This window comes from Phalacrocorax aristotelis, chromosome 3 (genome assembly GCF_949628215.1).
Source record: "Phalacrocorax aristotelis chromosome 3, bGulAri2.1, whole genome shotgun sequence".
Lineage (NCBI taxonomy): Eukaryota > Metazoa > Chordata > Aves > Suliformes > Phalacrocoracidae > Phalacrocorax > Phalacrocorax aristotelis.
In genome coordinates, this window is record NC_134278.1 from 52,316,347 (window position 1) to 52,335,491 (window position 19,145).

Below are 19,145 nucleotides of genomic sequence, written 5' to 3' on the forward strand. Positions count from 1 at the left end.
CACAGCTGTAAAGACAATGATCTGAATTTGCTAACAGCACCCACGGCTGCACGGTGTAAGAATCAACAGCAACTCATCTCTATCACTGGTGTGCATCTGAGATAGCTGTTTGCATCTAAACCCAAATAATATATATATATTTCTTTACACCTATTATTATTTCAGTGGTGATTAGTAATATAGCCTTCCAAACGTAGCATAATGGCATAAACAGGCATAACAACCCAGTGAAATCAGGTTTTGTGAGGGCTGGGTTTGGACGAGAATATTGAAAACTGTCTCCATAGCAATTATTCTAATACAGACCCTTGAGAGGGCTTACAGAAAAACTGCCAAATGGAACACTGTCACATCAACTGCTTATTTTAAACTGCTATGGGGATAATGAATCTGAAACCCAAAGGCATCAAAAAGCCATCTATCAACATGGAGTTTTAGATAGCCATTAAAGATCACACTTAATTGTCTAGATTCCCTCTCCTGGCCACCTAGAGGACGTATCTGAAGTAGCAAAGGACCTGGCTTCATTTTCAAATACTTAAAAAAACCATTCTTCTACAACATATAAATATGAGAGGTCCATGCTGGACCATCTTATGGCAGTGTTCCACAGGCTTAGCATCAATTTTTGTTGTACATGTGCATGTACACGGTACTGCCCTTCAGACAATGTGTGTTGCTGAAGAATGTGCAACTTTAAGAGAATTATATTTCTTAGCTTTTTACAGTTCATCTTACAGCTTTTTGCAGTGATTTGTGATTTAGCAACTTATATTTCACTCTCAGAACCAGATTCACCAACGTTTCACTCCTACCGCTACTAATGAGCATTCTCTTTTCTATTTCTGAACTGCTCAGAAACTTTCTCAGTTTCCCTCTCTGCAAAACAGAGATTTGTTCACTAAATAAAACACTATTATCAAACATAGTCAGAGAATTAGCCTCTTCTGTAAGCAAGCAATTACAGGAAACACATTGTCTAAGCTATTACTGGCAGGAAAGGTTGTGTCAAGGTGAGCTCTTACTTTAAATTTTCAACTCCACTTTCTTTACCAGTTTGAAGGAGTATAAACTCTATGGAAAACAACTAGAAGACAGCTGTGATTAGTCAAAAAGGAGACGTTCCAATTCTACAGTTCAATGAAGTGAAGAACAAGTAGCTTTTCTAAAGCCTGGCAGCTGACACTACTTTAATACACCTTGTGTGCGTTAGTATGTCAGGCAAATGGCCTTATCTGTTTACATCCCTAATTTTATCAGCTGAAGTACTAACCCTTCCCCCGTATGTTGCTGTAGAATATTTCTGAGAGATTATGCCATACTGTCGTTGATAAATTTTACCATTACATTTCTTCTCCTTACTGTACAGAGACTCCACTAGATGGAGGTATTTTATCATATCTAGGGAGGAAAAAAGCAGTCCCGTAGATGATCACATCAGGAACAAACCCCTCTTGCTTTGACAGAGAAGCTTAGATCTCTGAAAGCAATGACAGAAAAGAAGAGGAACGCAGACTTTTTTCACAGCTCTTAATTTTAGACGTCCAGCTGAGGTAGGAGGAGGCTAGTCAATGGGGCTAGCCAGGGTGTGTGGGAGTGCTGGTGGGGATGCAGGGGATGGCCAAATGTTTCTGAGCCCTGAAGTCAGGGTCTGCTCTGAACCACCCCTGCAGGTACCTCTTTCCCCCAGACTGTTCTTGGTATTGTTTCTGACTTCAAATCACAGGGATACCCTCTGTACATCATATCAGGCATTGCTGTCCTGAACTTTTAATCCAAAGCATAAATCAAATTTCATTTGTTGAGAGCTAAAAAAAAATCCAAACGCCTTCAAAAATTCCAGAGCACATATATGCTTTCTGGCTGCAAGCAGCGTTGGCAGACTCCTAAAAAAATGGGCTTCTTTCATGTAATTTCTAATATAAGTGAAGAGAGGAAGCATTCTCACAGACAAGCTGCTTTCTGGAGATTCCCAGCCTGGCTGTCAGTACTCCAGGAGTGTGGTCAGGTCCATGTTTATAAGCAGACAGAGCTGACTATGATGGGAACTGAGCTTCTATAATCCTACAAGAAAATCAGTCGATGCTTGGGTTTTTTTCTCATAGAAAACCTTCTTCCTGGCAGTAATCACCTGCATCAAAATGCATGTACTCCAACCCCCCACACGTGGGAGAATCTGTCCCACCGACTCCAAGTACAATTGCTCCACAAGTCCCAGTGATCACCCCCTGATTTCACCAACTGGCACGTGTAAGGAATTTATAACGTGTGGAATTTCTTCTTGTTTCAAGTTATGGCATAGTTTGTGCAAGGTTAGGAAAGCAGCAGGGAACATGAACAAAAATGGATGACAGGTTAAAAAAGGTTTTTTTTCCAAGTGCTAATTTAGAAGTAGGGAGCTTTTTAAACTGCTGCTCCCTCCACAAGTTGTAACTGAAGTTCCTGTGCTTTCATCTACATCAAAGCTCTTCAGCTTCATGGCTTCATGAAATATTCCACAGAATTACCTGATTATTTTTTTTTTAACTTTAATGCACATTGAGCCAACTCCAACCCTGGAGTTGTTCTATTAAAATTAACAGGAGTTGCACCACAGATGAATTTGCCTCACTGTCATGTGGTGCAAGAAAAAAAGATGAGAGCAATATCACAAACCCTCTCGAAAGTGGCCTACTTGGTCGTTAACCCATTTTTCCCTCCACATGATAGCAATACTGAACATAACACAGAGCCCTCAGTTTTATGTTCTTAGCCAAGAATTACAAGATGTTCAGATATAGGTCAGTAGCACAGTAAGTTTTAGATGTTATTTTTAAATTGCTAAGGGATGTTTTCCTATGGGCAGTTAATAAAATTAATTTTAAGTTGATGATTTCCAGGATGGAGGTGTGGTTTTCATGCCAAATGCAACTGTACAATGGTGCATTCTCACTTAACAGAACTTCCTAGCATGTTCTGACTGTATCACCTACCTTTAAATGGAAAAAAAAAAAAGACTTTTAAACTTGGCATGCAAGTCTGGGTAACATCTCTTTTGTGAATCATTTTTTAGCTCACTTCTGTGTAGAGGCACTTGCAGCAGATCGCAAAAAGTGTTAGTACGTGCCTTGCTGAACTTGTGTGACTACTGGTAAAGTACAGAGCTGGCACTCTCAGTTCTGAATGTAAGTTTACAGTGAAATGTAAGCAGTGAATCACACAATCTAACACTTATTTTTTGAAGTAAAGCTGCATGCGGTTGAAGGGTTTTTTTTCCCGTAATAAAACACTTTGCAAAAGTGCACTAAATGCAAAGACGAGTAAGTAAGCATAGAGTAAAAACCCTACATATCTTGAATACCCAACATTACATTTTACTAATAACAGAAGCAGGCAAATAGAATTGTCAACATTATAAGTTTGAAAATATTTAAAAGCATATTCCCAAGCCTAAAACTTACGAGCTGTTAAGTATTTGAAATTTTTCTCCTTTGTGAAAACTCAAGTCATCTTCTGTTCTTGCTTCATAGTCATAAAGCGCCACAAAAAGAGTTACACCTAAAGAAGAAGATAGGTGAGTTACACTCCATCACAAAAAACAGGAGGGAAAGGACCCTTAAGAGATGAGGTGGCTAGCCCAAATGTAAGCTACTCTGGTTGCTGAGGAGCAAAATAAACTGAAGCCTCCTATGTTTTGGACAGCCATTCTAATCCCTCTGCTTTTATGCAGCCTGTCGGCACACCACCTCCTTCACTCTGTACAGTCATCAGTACTCTTGGTTTGGTACACACACAGCACAGGATCCCAAGTGGGCAAAGGGGGTTTGAAGAGAGAGTTTAGGCATAGCCATGCCAAGTGTTTCCTGTTAACTACTTGAGGTGGCTCAGACCACACTTTCTGTTCCCTGGTAGATGGATGAGGCAATCAGTCAGCCAAATTGGGCATGTATACATTGTCACCCCCCAATTGAACTAGCACCTGCAAGTTAGCAAAGGTAGGGCTGAAGACCCAGCTCCACCCCTACTTCAGTTCTTTGCACTATTTCATGAAATAACTCCTCCCAAAAGCAGCACACTGAGACAGCTGTGCCTCTGCTGTAATTATGTGATTGATACTCACTAAGAGCACTGAAAGAAGACTTTGAAACTGACCTGTTCCTCCTCTTGTACGCAGTGTTCCGGTATGAGAGGAGGAATTGACTCCACCAAACACAGTCAGTCCTTGGCCTCCTGTGGCATGGAAGTTGTTGTAGTTCGGGATTGAAGTCACACCAAAGCTAGGATAGTGCTGCGGAGTGGGGTCTGTCCCATAGCGGTAGCCTGAGCTTTGAGTTAAACTGCCATCCCTCTCGTCAGTCAGTTTTGTTGCTTCTTTATCCTTACATTGCACACAGCCCATTATCTAAAATCCTAGGGGAGGAAGGAAAGGACAGGTGTTCATACACTGATGCTTACCAGATCTCCCCCAAATCCACATATGACAAGGATCAAATTAAGTTCACCACTCAAAAGTTAAGTACTTTGAAAAAACCCACAGGTTTGAATATAAACAGCAACACTTTGGGAAAAGGTCAAACAAAATATTCCTCACAGTGGTTTCCCATCAAGGCCTGGGGAAGGAGGTCCTGCCTGCTCTTAGGGTAATGGCTCTCTGCCCAGCCTTGCCAGGCAATGGCTTGCACAGAGGTAGTGAGGAGAAGAAACCAACCCCTCTTGCTCATCCTTTGCCAGGAGGGCACGACTGGCAGGCAAAGGACTCAGCCAAAAAGTGCAGCTGGAGGTTCAAGTCTGCCCCTAAAACACAGAGTGGTTCATGTTTGACCTGACCAACTACACAAGAGCTGACTTCACCTAAAGGCAATACAACCTTTTTTCATTGCTGGAGCTATGCGTGACAGGCAGAAAAGCAGACACAACGTGCTGAGAGTTAGCACGGCACAGGAAAGTAGGAGGGAGCTCATCAGAGGGCAGAAGGAAAATAAAAAGAAGTGCCCTTCTACGCAGTACCAAGCAGAAACGTAAAACCTGCCGGTAGTGGATGGTGGTGCAGCCAAAGGTATACGTAATTTAAACGAGACAAAATCATGGAGGAATTAATGCATGGAATGCAGAGTGTCTCCAAGTCTGGATCCTGGACAGGAAGAAACTGAGAGGGTACGACTTGGAAAAGGTTGTTCTAAGTTTTTTAATTTTTGTAACCTCTTGTTTAGTACCCTCATGGGGCACTACCAGGGCCTGGATTAATCTCTCTTAATTTTAGGTGCCTACCTCTCTCTTTGTGGAGGGAGACAGAGGGTGACTGGCCACATCTTAGAAGCAGCCCTCTGAGGTTAGTCCTGTTACTTGGTATTGCTTTTCATCTGTCAGCTCTAACATATTATAATTCATGTGCTGATGTCACCAAACTCTTTCCTATTGACTTGAGCTAAATCTAGACATAAACCCTGAGTTTCTGAAGCTGGGTGAGATAAATCTAGGCAATCAGATACTCATCTGGATGCACCCTTGATCTGAAACAGTATGGTGACCCTTATGCCTGACCAGCACACAAACAACATACTCTAAAGAGTGGGGATGCAAAAAGTGCATAATTACTGGGCATACTTTGTCCAGAGTTAACAAACAGACAGGGAGAAAATGCACAGAACATAAAAAAAAGTATAGCTAAGAACTTTTTTGTTTTTCAAATTTCTTTTCACATTTCAGCCAATATCTGTCACTTAGGGTAAATAAAAAGCCTATCCTTTTCCAAATATCCTCATTTTTCTGTAGCTGCCAGGCTGGCTATTTTGTATGCCTTACCCCAACATCAACACAGGAAATTGGTTTTGACAAACTCATGGGATTCAGAAAAAGCATATTCCTCCACTGCTAATGCTTGAAAAATTATGCAGTAGCTCCTTGCTTGCCTGTGACAGTCCACAGTCTGGATACCTGCTTCCTAAATCTAACCTGCCTAATAAAAAAAAAACTTCTGTTGAAGGGTATTTTCTACAATTTGAAGATACTTCCAATTATTCTGCAAGCCTGTTCAGAAAAACAAGCACCATTTTAATGTATTTCCCTGAGCTGTATTGCTGCAGTTCGCACAGGTCTACCATCTCTTCCTCTTCACTTAACCTAAAGGCACTCTTTTTGCATTTCTGTTTTTCCTTCAAGATGTCACATTCACTCAGCAGAGTCCCTTCACCAAAAAGCTAAGTCTCCTCACATGAAGAGAAGCAAGGACTTTTGACTCCGCACTTGCTGCAACAGGTGGCATGAGCTGGGATCCCTCAAGAAACTAAAGTGGCAACAGGCTGAGGGAAAGGGATTTGCAGCCTGGAGGCTGCAAAACACACTGCTGCTGCTATTGCTGCGGCAGCCGTGCTGGCCTCCAGCCTCTGCTTGCCCTGATAGCTGGGTCAGTGCTGGAGGTTCGAGGTTGTCCTTCCCTGGGACCAGCAATGACTCCAGGTGAGCCCACAGGTACTGCGATGGGCGCAGGGGTGCCCCGGCCAGCTTCATATCAGTTGTGAAAAACTGCTTGCGTAGATATCTCTGCCTCTTTTGCCTGTTTCGACAGCAGGATGGTCTGGCTCTGAAGACCCTGTTTGGAGAGGTCATTCAGAGGTGAGGTTTTCCCAGCTCCTTTCAGAGCCAAGGAGCCCTGCATGCAATGCCAGGGGCTGAAGGAGGACCACAGGGAGCGCAAGGGCCGTGTGGGGTGACGGCTCATCTTGCTGCTATCAGCACGGGCAGAGCCCAAGGAGGCTTTGGGTGGGAGGATGAGTCTGGGAGAACATACACTTATTCACTTCAGACCAGTTAAGTGATACGCAGGCTTTAATATTTAAAGAAGAATCTCAGCAGCCTTTTTGTTGGCTTGTAACCTTACCTCCCTGTGAAACACTATTGCCTCCTCCCTTTCCCCTCCCAGCTCTGTTTCTCCTCTTATTTTTTCCCATGTGTTTTCACGGGAAAATGGAGGAAGGAAAATGTAAAAAATGAAAGAAAAATAGAGATAGAAAACGTGAAATCTGGGAGAGTGGTGGGGGGAAAGGGGTTTTCTTGTTGCTCATTCACAAATGTTCAGCTGAGCAGGGAAAAAAATCTCCACTGAAATCTGGGAAGATTTCACATACCAATTTACAAGTGCTGACAAGACAGCCCTACACACTTCATTTACTCATTGATGAGGAAAAAGTTAAAAATACAAATCAGCTGCAAAAATAAAATTGTTTGAAATATTAATCCTGAAAAAAACTGAATAAACTGGGAGAAATTATGCATATATCCTGGTAGTTTCAGAAAAATAATGGTTTGGGGTTTTCTTTTTACTAGGAATGATATGAATAGAAACAAGTGAATTATCAGCTTCTTGATTTTTGTTTGGGTTTTGCTCCCTTTATCTTTTTGCTGGCAGTGGCAGAGCACAGGCAAGGAGATTTTGATGCAAACTGAAAGACTGACAAAAAGGGCTTTTTCTTTCACTTGCCCTTTCCCACTTTGTCACAGTGTCTAGACAATCCGAGTATAAAGACTGCTTGACTGTAGCCTCTTGTAAAATGTGACAGAGGGTGTTACATGCACGCATCTTTTCAAGCCAAGTCCCTGAAAGTTGTCTGTTCCTGGCTTATAGAAACCAACATCACGGGGAGTTGGCTAAATGTGAGAGAATACATGTATGCATGTATGCTTAAAGTGATTTCAGCTAACTCAGGGGTTTCATAGACAATCAATATAACCTCCATTCAGCATCGGCCTTTGTGTCAATGAATGGATTCCAAAAACTAATCTCCCTCAGTGTCACAGAACAGGCTTTTAATATCCTAAAGTCTCATCTCCCAGCACGTCAGCATTTGGAGCTGTGGAAGGCTGGAGTTATTCAGCCAGCTCTGAGATCACCAAACAAAATCTGGAGCTGTTTTACACCAAATTCTCTAGAGATGAGCATGCAACGTTGTTCATGCAACATGCTGTGCAACTTATGGTAAAGGAACAAGATTTTATTCCATTTCCATTAGGAAAGGTAGCATTTCTCAGATGTGCGAGTTATGGGTCACACAGCATTATCATCATTTGACACTGGTATCTTTAAAAAATATGTAACTAGCCTAATTAAAATGAATTTTTTTAATCAAGCAAGTTGAACTTGTTTCTTTTGAAGTTGTGTTTTTTTGGGCAATATAAAACACGTGTTTTCATGAAAATATAAAACATTAACATGGTTTTTGAGACTTCCTTAGAGAAAAATCAAAATAACCATTATGTTATTTGTCTCCTTTTTTGTCCTTTTTATATTTCTTGGACTCCAACATTTATACTGCAAGTAATCCAACATCAGCCTAACCAGAATAGTGGTTTCCTCCTACATGGTGGAAACATTATTTGACAAAGATTTTAAAAAATTTATATCATTATTAATTATTTATATAATTAATTATCTTAATTATATATTAATTACTTTCAGTTAGGAAACAGACGAAGGCTAAGGAGATGTTATGAACACTGTTATTATTATCGTAAATCACCCTCCTTCAGTTTTTCTAGCAGGTTGTTGGTTTTCGATACAAAATGGAAGCCAAGACTGAAATACCTGCCAAAGCCAGACATCCACTCCATTAACAGAAACAAAAGCAGTTCTCTGCTAGCTAATTGATACCTAGGAAAACTCCAGGAGTATCAGGAAAAGACAATTTTTCATACTTCTATTTTAAAGGGAAAAGCTCAAACGTGATATTTGAAAAGCAAAGAGCATTGATAAGGCTTTGCTTAGTCTAGCTTCTGCAGTTGTAAACCATCAGGAAAAGATGGATGGGAGGAAGTCTGGTGTAAATTCACTCCTTCAGAGCATACGAAGTTTTTCCATAAGATTTTGCAACTCATGGCAGAAACTCTGAATTACAGTATCTCTTCAGAATCTTCTTTTTTGATTGGTGTAGAAGAAAGTGGATCCTTAAAAAGTTTGAGGGAGGGGTACAGGGAGATGCAGGGAGACACCAATCTATTCTGCACCCTCCTATCCATGCCTCTGGCCTCCTACCTCTTGCCTGGGAAAGGAGACCACCGCATGAGAGGGCTCCAACCTGCTGAAGAGATGGGGAGCAGGTTCAGACCCAGCAGGCTGCATTCTCCTTCCTCTCCATGGTTTTCTTTGGAATGAAATTTGACAGTATATTTTTAGAACTTCCTTCAGTAAAATACATGAAAAGGAAAGGCTGGATGACTGGTAACTGTCAACTGTCTTTTTCTGACCAAATCTACAAATCTTGTCTGGAAAGCACCAGCGGGAAAGCTGAGTTAAGAAACAGTTATGTTAAAAGGGAGTCAGAAGAACAAAACCCTTGGCTTTTATTCAGTCTCTGCGGTGAACATGCTTGTTAATGAAACCAAGGGTTGCATCCAGCATGGCTGTGAAAAATATATTCTCAAAGGGATATCTTTTTCGTGTTTTATGTTTTGCTGAAAGCACCACAGAAGTATCAGTCTGTGACATCAAATACGCCAGATTTCATGAGCTACGGTAGGATTTAATATTAAAAATGCCACATTCTGAGTTACCGTGAAGATGCAGGAAGGACAGAAAAGGCTTTCCAAGAACCACAAAAAATTTTAAGACAGACTTTAGTTTTCTGTGGAATGCCTCCTGCAGGCTGGATAGGGGGAACAATCAACACAGAAGTTTACCCTGAATTTGAAATGTCTTACTTTCCATGCCACCATTACTAGCTCCTGAGAGAGAAAGTGATGGAGTACATATTTTGAAACACAAGCCTGAGTCACATTAAAACCCCCAATTTTCAGAAAAGACTTGCTCACCCACTTTGAGTATTACAAGTCATTAGGAACGCATTACAAGTTGGGCAACAAACAGGCACTTAAAACTAGTCCTATGTAGGTCAATAATTCTTGTTCTGTCTGCTTGCTGACCTCTCTTTGACTTACATCTATGCTGATGGGAGCATTTTGGATTTCCAGAATTCATTCAGTGTCAGTTTCAAGCCAACCCAAATTAAACAGATGGAATAAAATAGCAACACTTGTTGCATTATTTTTATTTATATCTATTAACTCTGGGACCTTTAGAAGGACTGCCTTCATTCCAGCTTGGCCAGTGATTCCACAATTTTTAGGAATCATAAAGCAGGTCAGAAAGATACTAAAAAATGCTTTAAAATAATTAGAACTGTTGGGTGTTATTGATTATTCCTCAGGTTTGTGGGTTGCAGGTTACTATATATATACATATAATCTTTCTACTAATGTCCCAATCTAGAAAGATTAGAATTTTACTGCAAAACCAGATAGATCTGGTTCATGCTTAAAAGAGGCTGGAGACGGGACTTGTGTAGAATGCCTGCAAACCTACATGTGCACCAGACCCATCATATTGCATTAAAAAAAGTAAATCAGAGAAGACGCAGTACCACCGCTGGATGTCCTGCAACTATTAAAGTTATGCAAAAAACCTCACATACATAATGGGGTAATTCCTGAACAAAAGCCTAGAAACACCAGGGCAAAACTTCAAGTCAGCGGCCAGGATGTATCCGGATCAATGACTGCATTGAAACAGTGTTTTCATGAGAAAAACAGCACTGAAAAATGTCTGGGCTGCATTCATTTGATTTTTGCAGACAGCCCTTTAACGCTTCACACCCAGACTCTGCTTTAGAGGGCTGAGTAGAAAAATACCAGCAGTTTAACTGCTTGTTGTCTGCAGCAAGTCAAAAGTCATGCCCAGTGTCAGTGGACATCCATGGCCAGAAAAGTAGGAAGAGCAGTCTTAGACGAACTCCTGCTGCCATACTGCTTTGGCTCAAAGCAAATGCCTTTGACAATGCTGGAGCACTCATACTATTGTTTTTTTGTTGGCATGAAATCTTCTACAGTGGTGCAGAAGGGATTCAGGAAAATGAGCAGCTCCTGCTGCCATTAGAAGAGCAGAGCCTGCAAGGAGCTTTGAACTGCCATATTTTGCCCTGCTGTGCCTTCCTGCGGGGACATGGCCCTAGAAAATGACAGCTTCCTGACACTACAGGCAATATTTAAGTTGTCACACATGTCTGCAAAGTATAGACTGTGCTGGCCTTCCCTCTTTTTCTGCTTTGAGACCTGAACTAAAAGTCAGTTATGAAAGAGGAAGATTTGGGCTTCTTCTTGGCCATTTAATTTCAGCCAGCCTTGGAGGCCAGGACCAGCAAAGGGAAGGTGCATGTTGAAGGATCTCACTGAACTACAACCAGACCCTTGGTTTCTGCCAGAGATTGTGAGCACAGCTGTCCATGGGGCAGGGCGGGTGGCCACTGACTGCCAGGAAGAGAGAGTGATGAATGTCTTGACAAACAGATTCATCGTCCTGCTGGTGGGGTATGGTCCCTCTTCAGCAAGAGATTTATTACAATCTAGACAGTCTATTTATTATCTCTATATCTATACCATCTATTTATTACATATTAGAGAGAAAAAAGGAAGTCAGTGTTCCAGCCAGGCAGGAGGGACAATAATCGTGTTCACGTGTGGTTATTGTTTGAGGGACAGTTGTGGAGGTCAGCTGGCAAGCCTACAAGAAGATGCATTAGTACAATGCGGCTGTTCAAGCAGCTGTAATCGAAAGCTCCCCAATGCAACCGATACAAGAAGAGTAGACAAACCCTCCAAACTGGCCACAAAAGGACACGTTGCCACCCTTTCAGTTTTCTGCAGCTTCTTTGCCAGCCAAGTCTGTGAATGGCACAGCCTCATCTTTTTCAGCAGTGAATTCTTCTGCACTCTCTGTGATACAACCCTTTCAGCAAAACCAAACCAGAACAAAATGTAAGAAAATATTAAAGCAGAGCCTCACCCCGGAGTCTCTTAAAGTAACAGCAGCTAAGTTATGCCTTGTACTGTCTCAGGGCTTTTATTACTTTAAAAAAAAAAAGATGCCCTAAAAGAACACAGCACAGGAAGATCAGTTCTGAGAAGGGGTTCTTCTGTGTTCTTTTGCTTTTCCTTTTCCCACCAACATCCAGACTTTACTTGTAATCTAAAAGAAAGAAGCTTACATATAGCTAACTTGAGAAGGAAGGCCTGTAGGTTTTATGTTCATGAACTGAATAACAAGTCAGACTCAAAACTGCATTTAGGATTTATCTTTTTTTTTTTCTTTTGTGTTTAAAATGAGTTAAAGGAAACTTTGAAATTAACAGCTAAAGGTGGCGGCTACACACAGTAAACATACTGCTTACTCTATAGTTAACCCCCCCCAAAGGATGGGTCTATCCTTGGTTCTGAGTAACACACAAGAACACCATGTAAATTCAACAGCATGATTTCAAGCCATGTTCCTCTTTCATCAGGCCACTTGTGTTAGCTCTATTCACTAGCAGAGAGAAGTAGGCGGATGGTCTGCATAAGCATTTTGAGCTACTGTGCCTAAATTTTAAAGCACCTTTTAAGTGTATAAATTAGAAAACCTGTATCATGAGAACAACTGCTGCAAATGCCAGAATCATTTTATCTTAGAAAGAGAAGTGAAACAGTGTCTCCACTGATTTCCTCTTTTCTTTTTCCCCGTTAAGAGAACAGAAAGATGAATGCAGGTTGATTCATGCTGTTCTGTTTTTTTTTTCTTTCAGTTCTTATTTTTAGAATCTACCTGGGATTAATAGGTATTCATCTGGTCCGTGGTATGGGAGCGGCACGGAGCAGAATGCAAAATGTGAATTGGGATGGGCAGGGAAGGAAGCAGGGGAAGGGAAAGGGAGCGGTACAGAAGTTCTGCCTCTTTACTTCTTTGGAAAATGTAAGAGGCACAGAGAAAGATTTTCTCTCAAAAAACCCCATTGCTCCCTCCCCATCCCCCTTTGCCTATGCACAAATGAAACTAACCTCCGCCTTGTCTGATTTCTGTTTTGTGACTGAAGAACTGGGAGGGTGTGACAGCAAGGAAATGGGAGCAAGCTGAGTCTCAAATCAGGAGATGATTTACCTTGAGACCATTCCAGATGCCGTTCCCTGCTGAAGGGGCTCTCGTTTCACCGAGGTTGCTACTGCTAGTGTTTTGGAAGTGTTATTTAAATCCCTTATTTGTCCAGTTACATTGGGGAAAAAAATACTCTCCTTCCTGAATAGCAGCAAAAATTTGCCTGTGGCCAGCTCACAAAGAATTCCCCAGTCTTGTCACCATCACTGCAACTGGCTTCAGCTACAACAGCAAAGATGCTTACGGGTAGAGACCCCAGACAAGGTGGCAACCACATGGTGGTGAAGGCCAGTGAGCAACCAGAGTGCTGAAGGTACTGACTACATCAGTAACGGGGAGACCGGAAAACCCTGCCTACACTTACATAGTGCTACTAGTGAGACCTGTTTTCTCAAACCCAGCTGTTGCCACTGTGGTTTCAGTGTATGACAGCTTACTTCTGAATAACAGCTTAGGTAAGTGTACTGGGTCTGGATGGGGTTAAGTTTTTTCATAGCAGCCCAAACCCTGCTGTGCTTCAGATTTGTGACCAAAACAGTACTAATGACACACGTGTTTTAGCTATTGCTGAGCAGTGCTTGGACAGCATCAAGGCCGCCTTTGCTTCTCACTCTGCCCCCGCAGGGAGTAGGCTGGGGGTGGGCAAGAGGTTGGGAGGGGACACAGCTGGGACAGCTGACCCCAGCTGACCAAAGGGATATCCCACACCATATGATGTTATGCTCAACAATAAAAGCTGAGTTTTTTGAAAGTAGCCATTGCTCGGAGGCTGGCTGAGCATCAGTCTGCTGGTGGGAGGTGGTGAGCAAGTACCTTCGCATCACTTGTTTTCTTTTTATTTCCTTTGCTTATTGAACTGTTTTTATCTCAACCCATAAGCTCTCTTGCTTTTGCCCTTCTAATTCTCTCTCCCATCCTGCTAGGGAGCAGTGAGCAAGTGACCGGGTGGGGGGCTTAGCTGCTGGCTGGGGTCAACCCACCACAGTGAGTAATACGTAAGTGATGTTCTTGGTCCAGAAAATAACTTCAGAGGCACACAGGTTAAGACATGTTAACCAGACAGGCAAGAACTGAGATACCGCCTGGAGATGAACTTGTCAAGATTACAGAGAAGACACATTACCATCTAGTCCATTTTTAGCAGAGATTTTGAAATCTGGAAAACAAGAGGGTGGGAGGCTGAGATGGTAGTGAAAAACACTGTGGACAATGGGATGTGGAAGGAGACAGGTCTTAACTTGCATTTTCTCTTACAGAGAGTGGCAACATTGATGCATACAGTCCTCTGGTGTCCAACTACAAAGCCACTATGACCAGCAATTATCAATTCTGTTTTGCCAAGTACCCTAAAAACTGCAGCTCCCCATATTCTATGATCCTGTGGTGCTGCAGGCTGCATCTGTGCCACCAGGGTTGTCTTCTAGGAAGTCTATGGTCTGTCTCTTCTTCCTTTTAACCACACACAGTCCTGAACTGTGTTTGTGTGGCAAGGATTTGGTAGTGCAGGGCTACAGGGGTGGCTTCTGTGAGAAACTGCTAGAAGCTTCCCCCATGTCCGACAGAGCCAAAGCCAGCTGGCTCTAAGATGGACCCGCCGCTGGCCAAGGCTGAGCCCATCAGCAACAGTGGTAGCCCCTCTGTGATATCATATTTAAGAAGGGGGAACAATAAAAACCCTGCACAACAGCAGCTGGAAGAGAGGAGTGAGCCTACGTGAAACAACTCGGCAGACACCAAGGTCAGTGAATAAGGAGGGGTAGGGGGTGCTCCAGGCACCAGAGCAGAGATTCTCCTGCAGCCCATGGAGGACCCCACGCTGGAGCAGGTGGATGCCCAAAGGAGGCTTTGGGCCCATGGGAAGTCCATGCTGGAGCAGGTTTTCTGGCAGGACTTGTGACCCTGCAGGGGACCTATGCTGGAGCAGTTTGTTCCTGAAGGACTGTACCGCATGAAAGAGACCCATGCTGGAGCAGTTCTTGAAGAACTGTAGCCCATGGGAAGAACCCATGTTGGAGAAGTTCATGGACGACTGTCTCCCATGGGAGGGAACTCCACGCTGGAACATGGGAAGAGTGTGAGGACTCCTCCCCCTGAGGAGGAAGGAGTGGCAGAGACAAGGTGTGATGAACTGACTGTAACCCCCATTCCCTGTCCCCCTGTGCCACTGAGGGGGAGGAGGTAGAGAAAATTGGGAGTAAAATTAAGCCTGGGAAGAAGGGAGGGCTGGGGAAGGTGTTTTAAGATTTGGTTTTATTTCTCATTACCTTACTCTGATTTGACTGGTAATAAATTAAGCAAATTTCCTCAAGTCAAGTCTGTTTTGCCTGTGACAGTAATTGGTGAGTGATCTCTCCCTGTCTTACCTTGGCCCACAGGCCTTTTGTTATATTTTCTCTCTCCTGTCCAGCTGAGGAGGGCGAGTATAAAGCGTCTTTGGTGGGCACCTGGCATCCAGCCAGGGTCAACCCACTATAACGCCTTAGTGTGAAAAAGCTGGGAAATGCCCCTAGAAACAGAGATAACCTACACAAACCTGTATGGGGCAATCAGCAGAACATGAGATGAGTAACAGGAGGGGAACTGAGGCAGAATCCACAAGAATGGGAGTAAAAAGAGAAGTTATGGTCCCCTTCCCTGGCTTCTGCTGAGGACCAGTGACCCACAGCAAAGTCCCTCTGCCTCCAAAGGTGGATCAGTATGGCTCAGCTCAGAGTGGTACCTGCAGTATCAGAAAGCCCAATGAGGTTGCTTACATCCCATTGCTACCTCAGGGAACTCTAGGAGGTAGTACTGAAACTGATACACATGGACCTATACCCCAAAAGGCCTGCTCCTCTCTGTCTCTGTCTGTCTTTCTGTCTCCCTCTCCCTCTCTGTCTCTTGAAAAGATACCAGCATTCAAGATACCAGCAGCAACAACAGAGGAACACGAAACAACGCTGGACAGATGCCTTCTCTCCTCGATGTATTGTCCTCTTTGTCTTTGCATCCATGTATATGGTTGTAGGACTGACGAGTTTTCATTTTTTGGTGATTAATCCGGCAGCCTGCCCTGTCTCTAGGTAGTTGTACTGCCTGAAGCACATGATGAAGAACATCACAGCCCAGAGGAGAATGAGCCAACAAGAAATAAGGCGGAATATCACATGTGCTTCAAAAGATGGGAGCTGGAGTTTAAAAGAGGGGTGATGGTGAGGAAAGTCATGAGGGAAGTTCCCTTTTATTAACCAGAGAGGATGGAGCGTAAAAAGGGATCATATGCCAGCTAAGGGCTATGATAAATAGATTCTGCTGGATTAGTAAGCATTTTCCAAATGAAGCCAGCAAACAGCTAGAGGGCCCTTCCACATTAATCAAAATACCTAACTATCATGATATGACAGATCTATTTTTAAGCTTTATGTCTATGTCTGAGGACAAGTAGAAGAGAGAGTTTGATTTCATCACGAACCTGAGGTCATTACAGATACTGCTCAGGGAATGATCGGCAAGGGATGCTCATGTGTAGTGACTCTAAGCTACAGGTCCAGAACCTGGTCCTTTAGCTTAAAGCTACTGCAATCTCATCAGCGCAGCTATAGGAGGTCCTGCTTTAATCCTTCATGGCCTAAGCAGAAAGTCACATTGAAATAATGGACTAAATGGAAGCTGTGGACATCTATGCTAGGTGTTAGGGAAGAAAATCCTTTCTATTGGCAAGGACAGAGAAACAACCTGGAACAGATTGCCTAAGGTGATGTGAAGGCTAGACAAGCATCTCCCAGGCATGGCACTGCCTCTGGTCAGAAGGATGGGTGAGTCTCTTTCAGTTCAATTTTCTGTTACTCAATGAGTGACAAAAACAGCAGATGCAAACACTTTTTAATAGGCCCTCTCCACAAGCCAGAGGAAGTGCGATTTATTTCTCTTGCTCCTTCTTTCGCTCTTTCTCAAGGTTCATATGCTTAGAAGAAAAAACTGTACTTTAAATCTGGCCTGCGAATGAAGGTACATTTGCAGAGCTCTGAAAACACACCTGAAGATCCTGTTAGTCATGCAGAACAGAGTGTGGATGTTTACCCAAGTGGACATCTGCTCAACCTAGCACATAGGATCATCTACAATGGTGTTCCTTCACCTGTGATCCAGGGTACAGTGGAGTCCATAAATTATCAGGTGGTCTGCAAGCTCACAGTACACGCATGACCAAGCAATACACACGCACCAGACACCTTGCCAGCATTTTGCTGGTGGTGCCAAAGCTCCCACTCACACTGCCTGCACACCCTCCCTGGTGTGACTCATTCTCTGAGCATGAGCAGTTGAAATGCACTGACCCAAAGTGCCCGAGGATGGTTCCAACCATCCTCATCAGCAGGATGACAAGAGCAGTGTGCGAGGAAGAGGCAGACAACAGAAGTTTCTCTCTTTCTTTGCATTTAAGACACAAAAGGGAAGTGCAGGTCTGGAGGATAATCTGGAGAAGACAGGCAGGGTTTCACTGAACGTGACCATTCTGCAATACACCTTGCGGTCTATGCAAGTGTCAACAACTCAGGAGATCTGGAGATCCTGTCTGGACTTTCTCCCTGTTTTCTAGCACGTAAAGACAAAAAACTGAAGACTGACGAAGTTAAGAACTAGGTGAACAGCACAGGGAACAGACGTCAGATTTGTGGATAGCGTTGTAAAGAGAAAGTGACCTTCTCTCGATAGGGAATGAATACATACTCTGCAAGCCAGGCTGGCTAGGCGAGATTGATTAAATAAGCAACTGAAAGCACATTCAGCACAAAAACATGATATCAAGCACATTAACCAAAGCAGCAGTTTTGATGACCTTTATCAGTTTATGCTAATTACAAGCATCTGTAAAACTGGATAAACCCTCTGCCTGCAGAGTAGCAATGCAAAATGATACTCCTGAGAACTAATAGCTAGATTTAGACTATTAGAATATTAAAAGAAATTGTTGTAACCAATTCAAGAAGTCCAAATGGAAAAGGGAAATTGACAGACTCTATATGTCACAAATCCAAGTGCCTGACAACTTGGAAGTAAGAAAGCTTGGATATTTATGAAGCAAGATACACCCGATGTGGGCTATCAGTTGCTGTCTGTTACAGGCCATTGGAATAACTGTAGAGCACAGGATGATGGGATTCTTCAGCACCTATATACATGTATAAAAAACCCCCTGTGTTATCTTGGGGCCATTCAATCCGAACAATTTATGCCGGAGACCTTATGTCACTAGCACTAAAACATGACTGTACTTTCCAAAATGCTATGAATGACAAGTTACTAACTCCTAATTAAAAGGAAAGTTCAGCCTTCCTAACCCTGTAAACTAATGCTCTTGTCAGTTAGCTAAATGAGTCATACACAGTATAGGCCCTGCAGCATCAAAAGGATTGGAGAATTCAGGAGCAGTTCACAGAATGGTGACCACAACGTGAAGAACTTGTGGGATGAAGCTAAACTCCATCGCACACAGCTAAATCCCACAGCAATCACCCTACTACACCAGGTTAAGCACAACCTGATGACTTGCTCCCTGCCCAGGCAAGGACACCAGCAGACAGGAGCTGCAGTGCCGGCACAAGCACAACTTACCGCTGGTAGTATGATGTAGCTACATCTGAACTGCCCGTGAGTCATATGCAGTTTAGCAGAGGAGCCAGGCAATCCCTGCTCTAGACTTTGTCTCAGTAGGGAGGAAATGATCACAAACCAGGTTGTTACTGGTTTTTTAGACTGAAAAGGACTGACACTTTCTGTGCAAATAGCTGACATCATCTGTGATCAAATCCAGGCTAGTAAAATTGTATGCAATATATGAACGTACTCTCTTCATATATACATAAATTAAAATCACAGTGCACGTTTTCTGAGAGGCAATGTCACAAAACTATAGTCAATGGGAGTCAAATCAGTCTGAAGACGGAACATACAGAAAGCTGCTGAGATCTGTGAACGATTTAAGACATTTCCTAAATGTCTACTATGTTACAAGCATGAAAAGAAGACTGGGCTAGATAAAAATAACACACAACGAAAAAAACCAACAGCTGGGTTTACCAGGGAAGTGAAAAAACACTTAAATGTTATATACAAAACCAGCACATGAAGGGGGAAAGCACAAAAGACAACAATGAGTAAAAAAGCTACAATAAAGATTATATAGAGGAAGCAAGAAGATACTAGGAAGAATTAAGGCAGACAGAATCAGATATAG

The 19,145-nt window shown here is 42.8% G+C and overlaps 1 protein-coding gene across 2 annotated transcripts in view; it reads right to left on the bottom strand.

The window, feature by feature from the left end:
• The window catches only part of FYN (FYN proto-oncogene, Src family tyrosine kinase), a 143,699-nt gene that overhangs the window by 34,936 nt on the left and 89,618 nt on the right, over nt 1-19,145 (bottom strand). For both annotated transcript variants that reach the window (XM_075087461.1, XM_075087460.1), the window contains 2 exons: nt 4,132-4,389; nt 3,441-3,537 (listed from right to left, as the gene is read on the bottom strand). In XM_075087461.1, coding sequence (XP_074943562.1) covers nt 3,441-3,537; nt 4,132-4,378 — 344 coding nt within the window. In that variant the 5' untranslated portion in view covers nt 4,379-4,389. The remainder of the gene's footprint in view (nt 1-3,440; nt 3,538-4,131; nt 4,390-19,145) is intronic.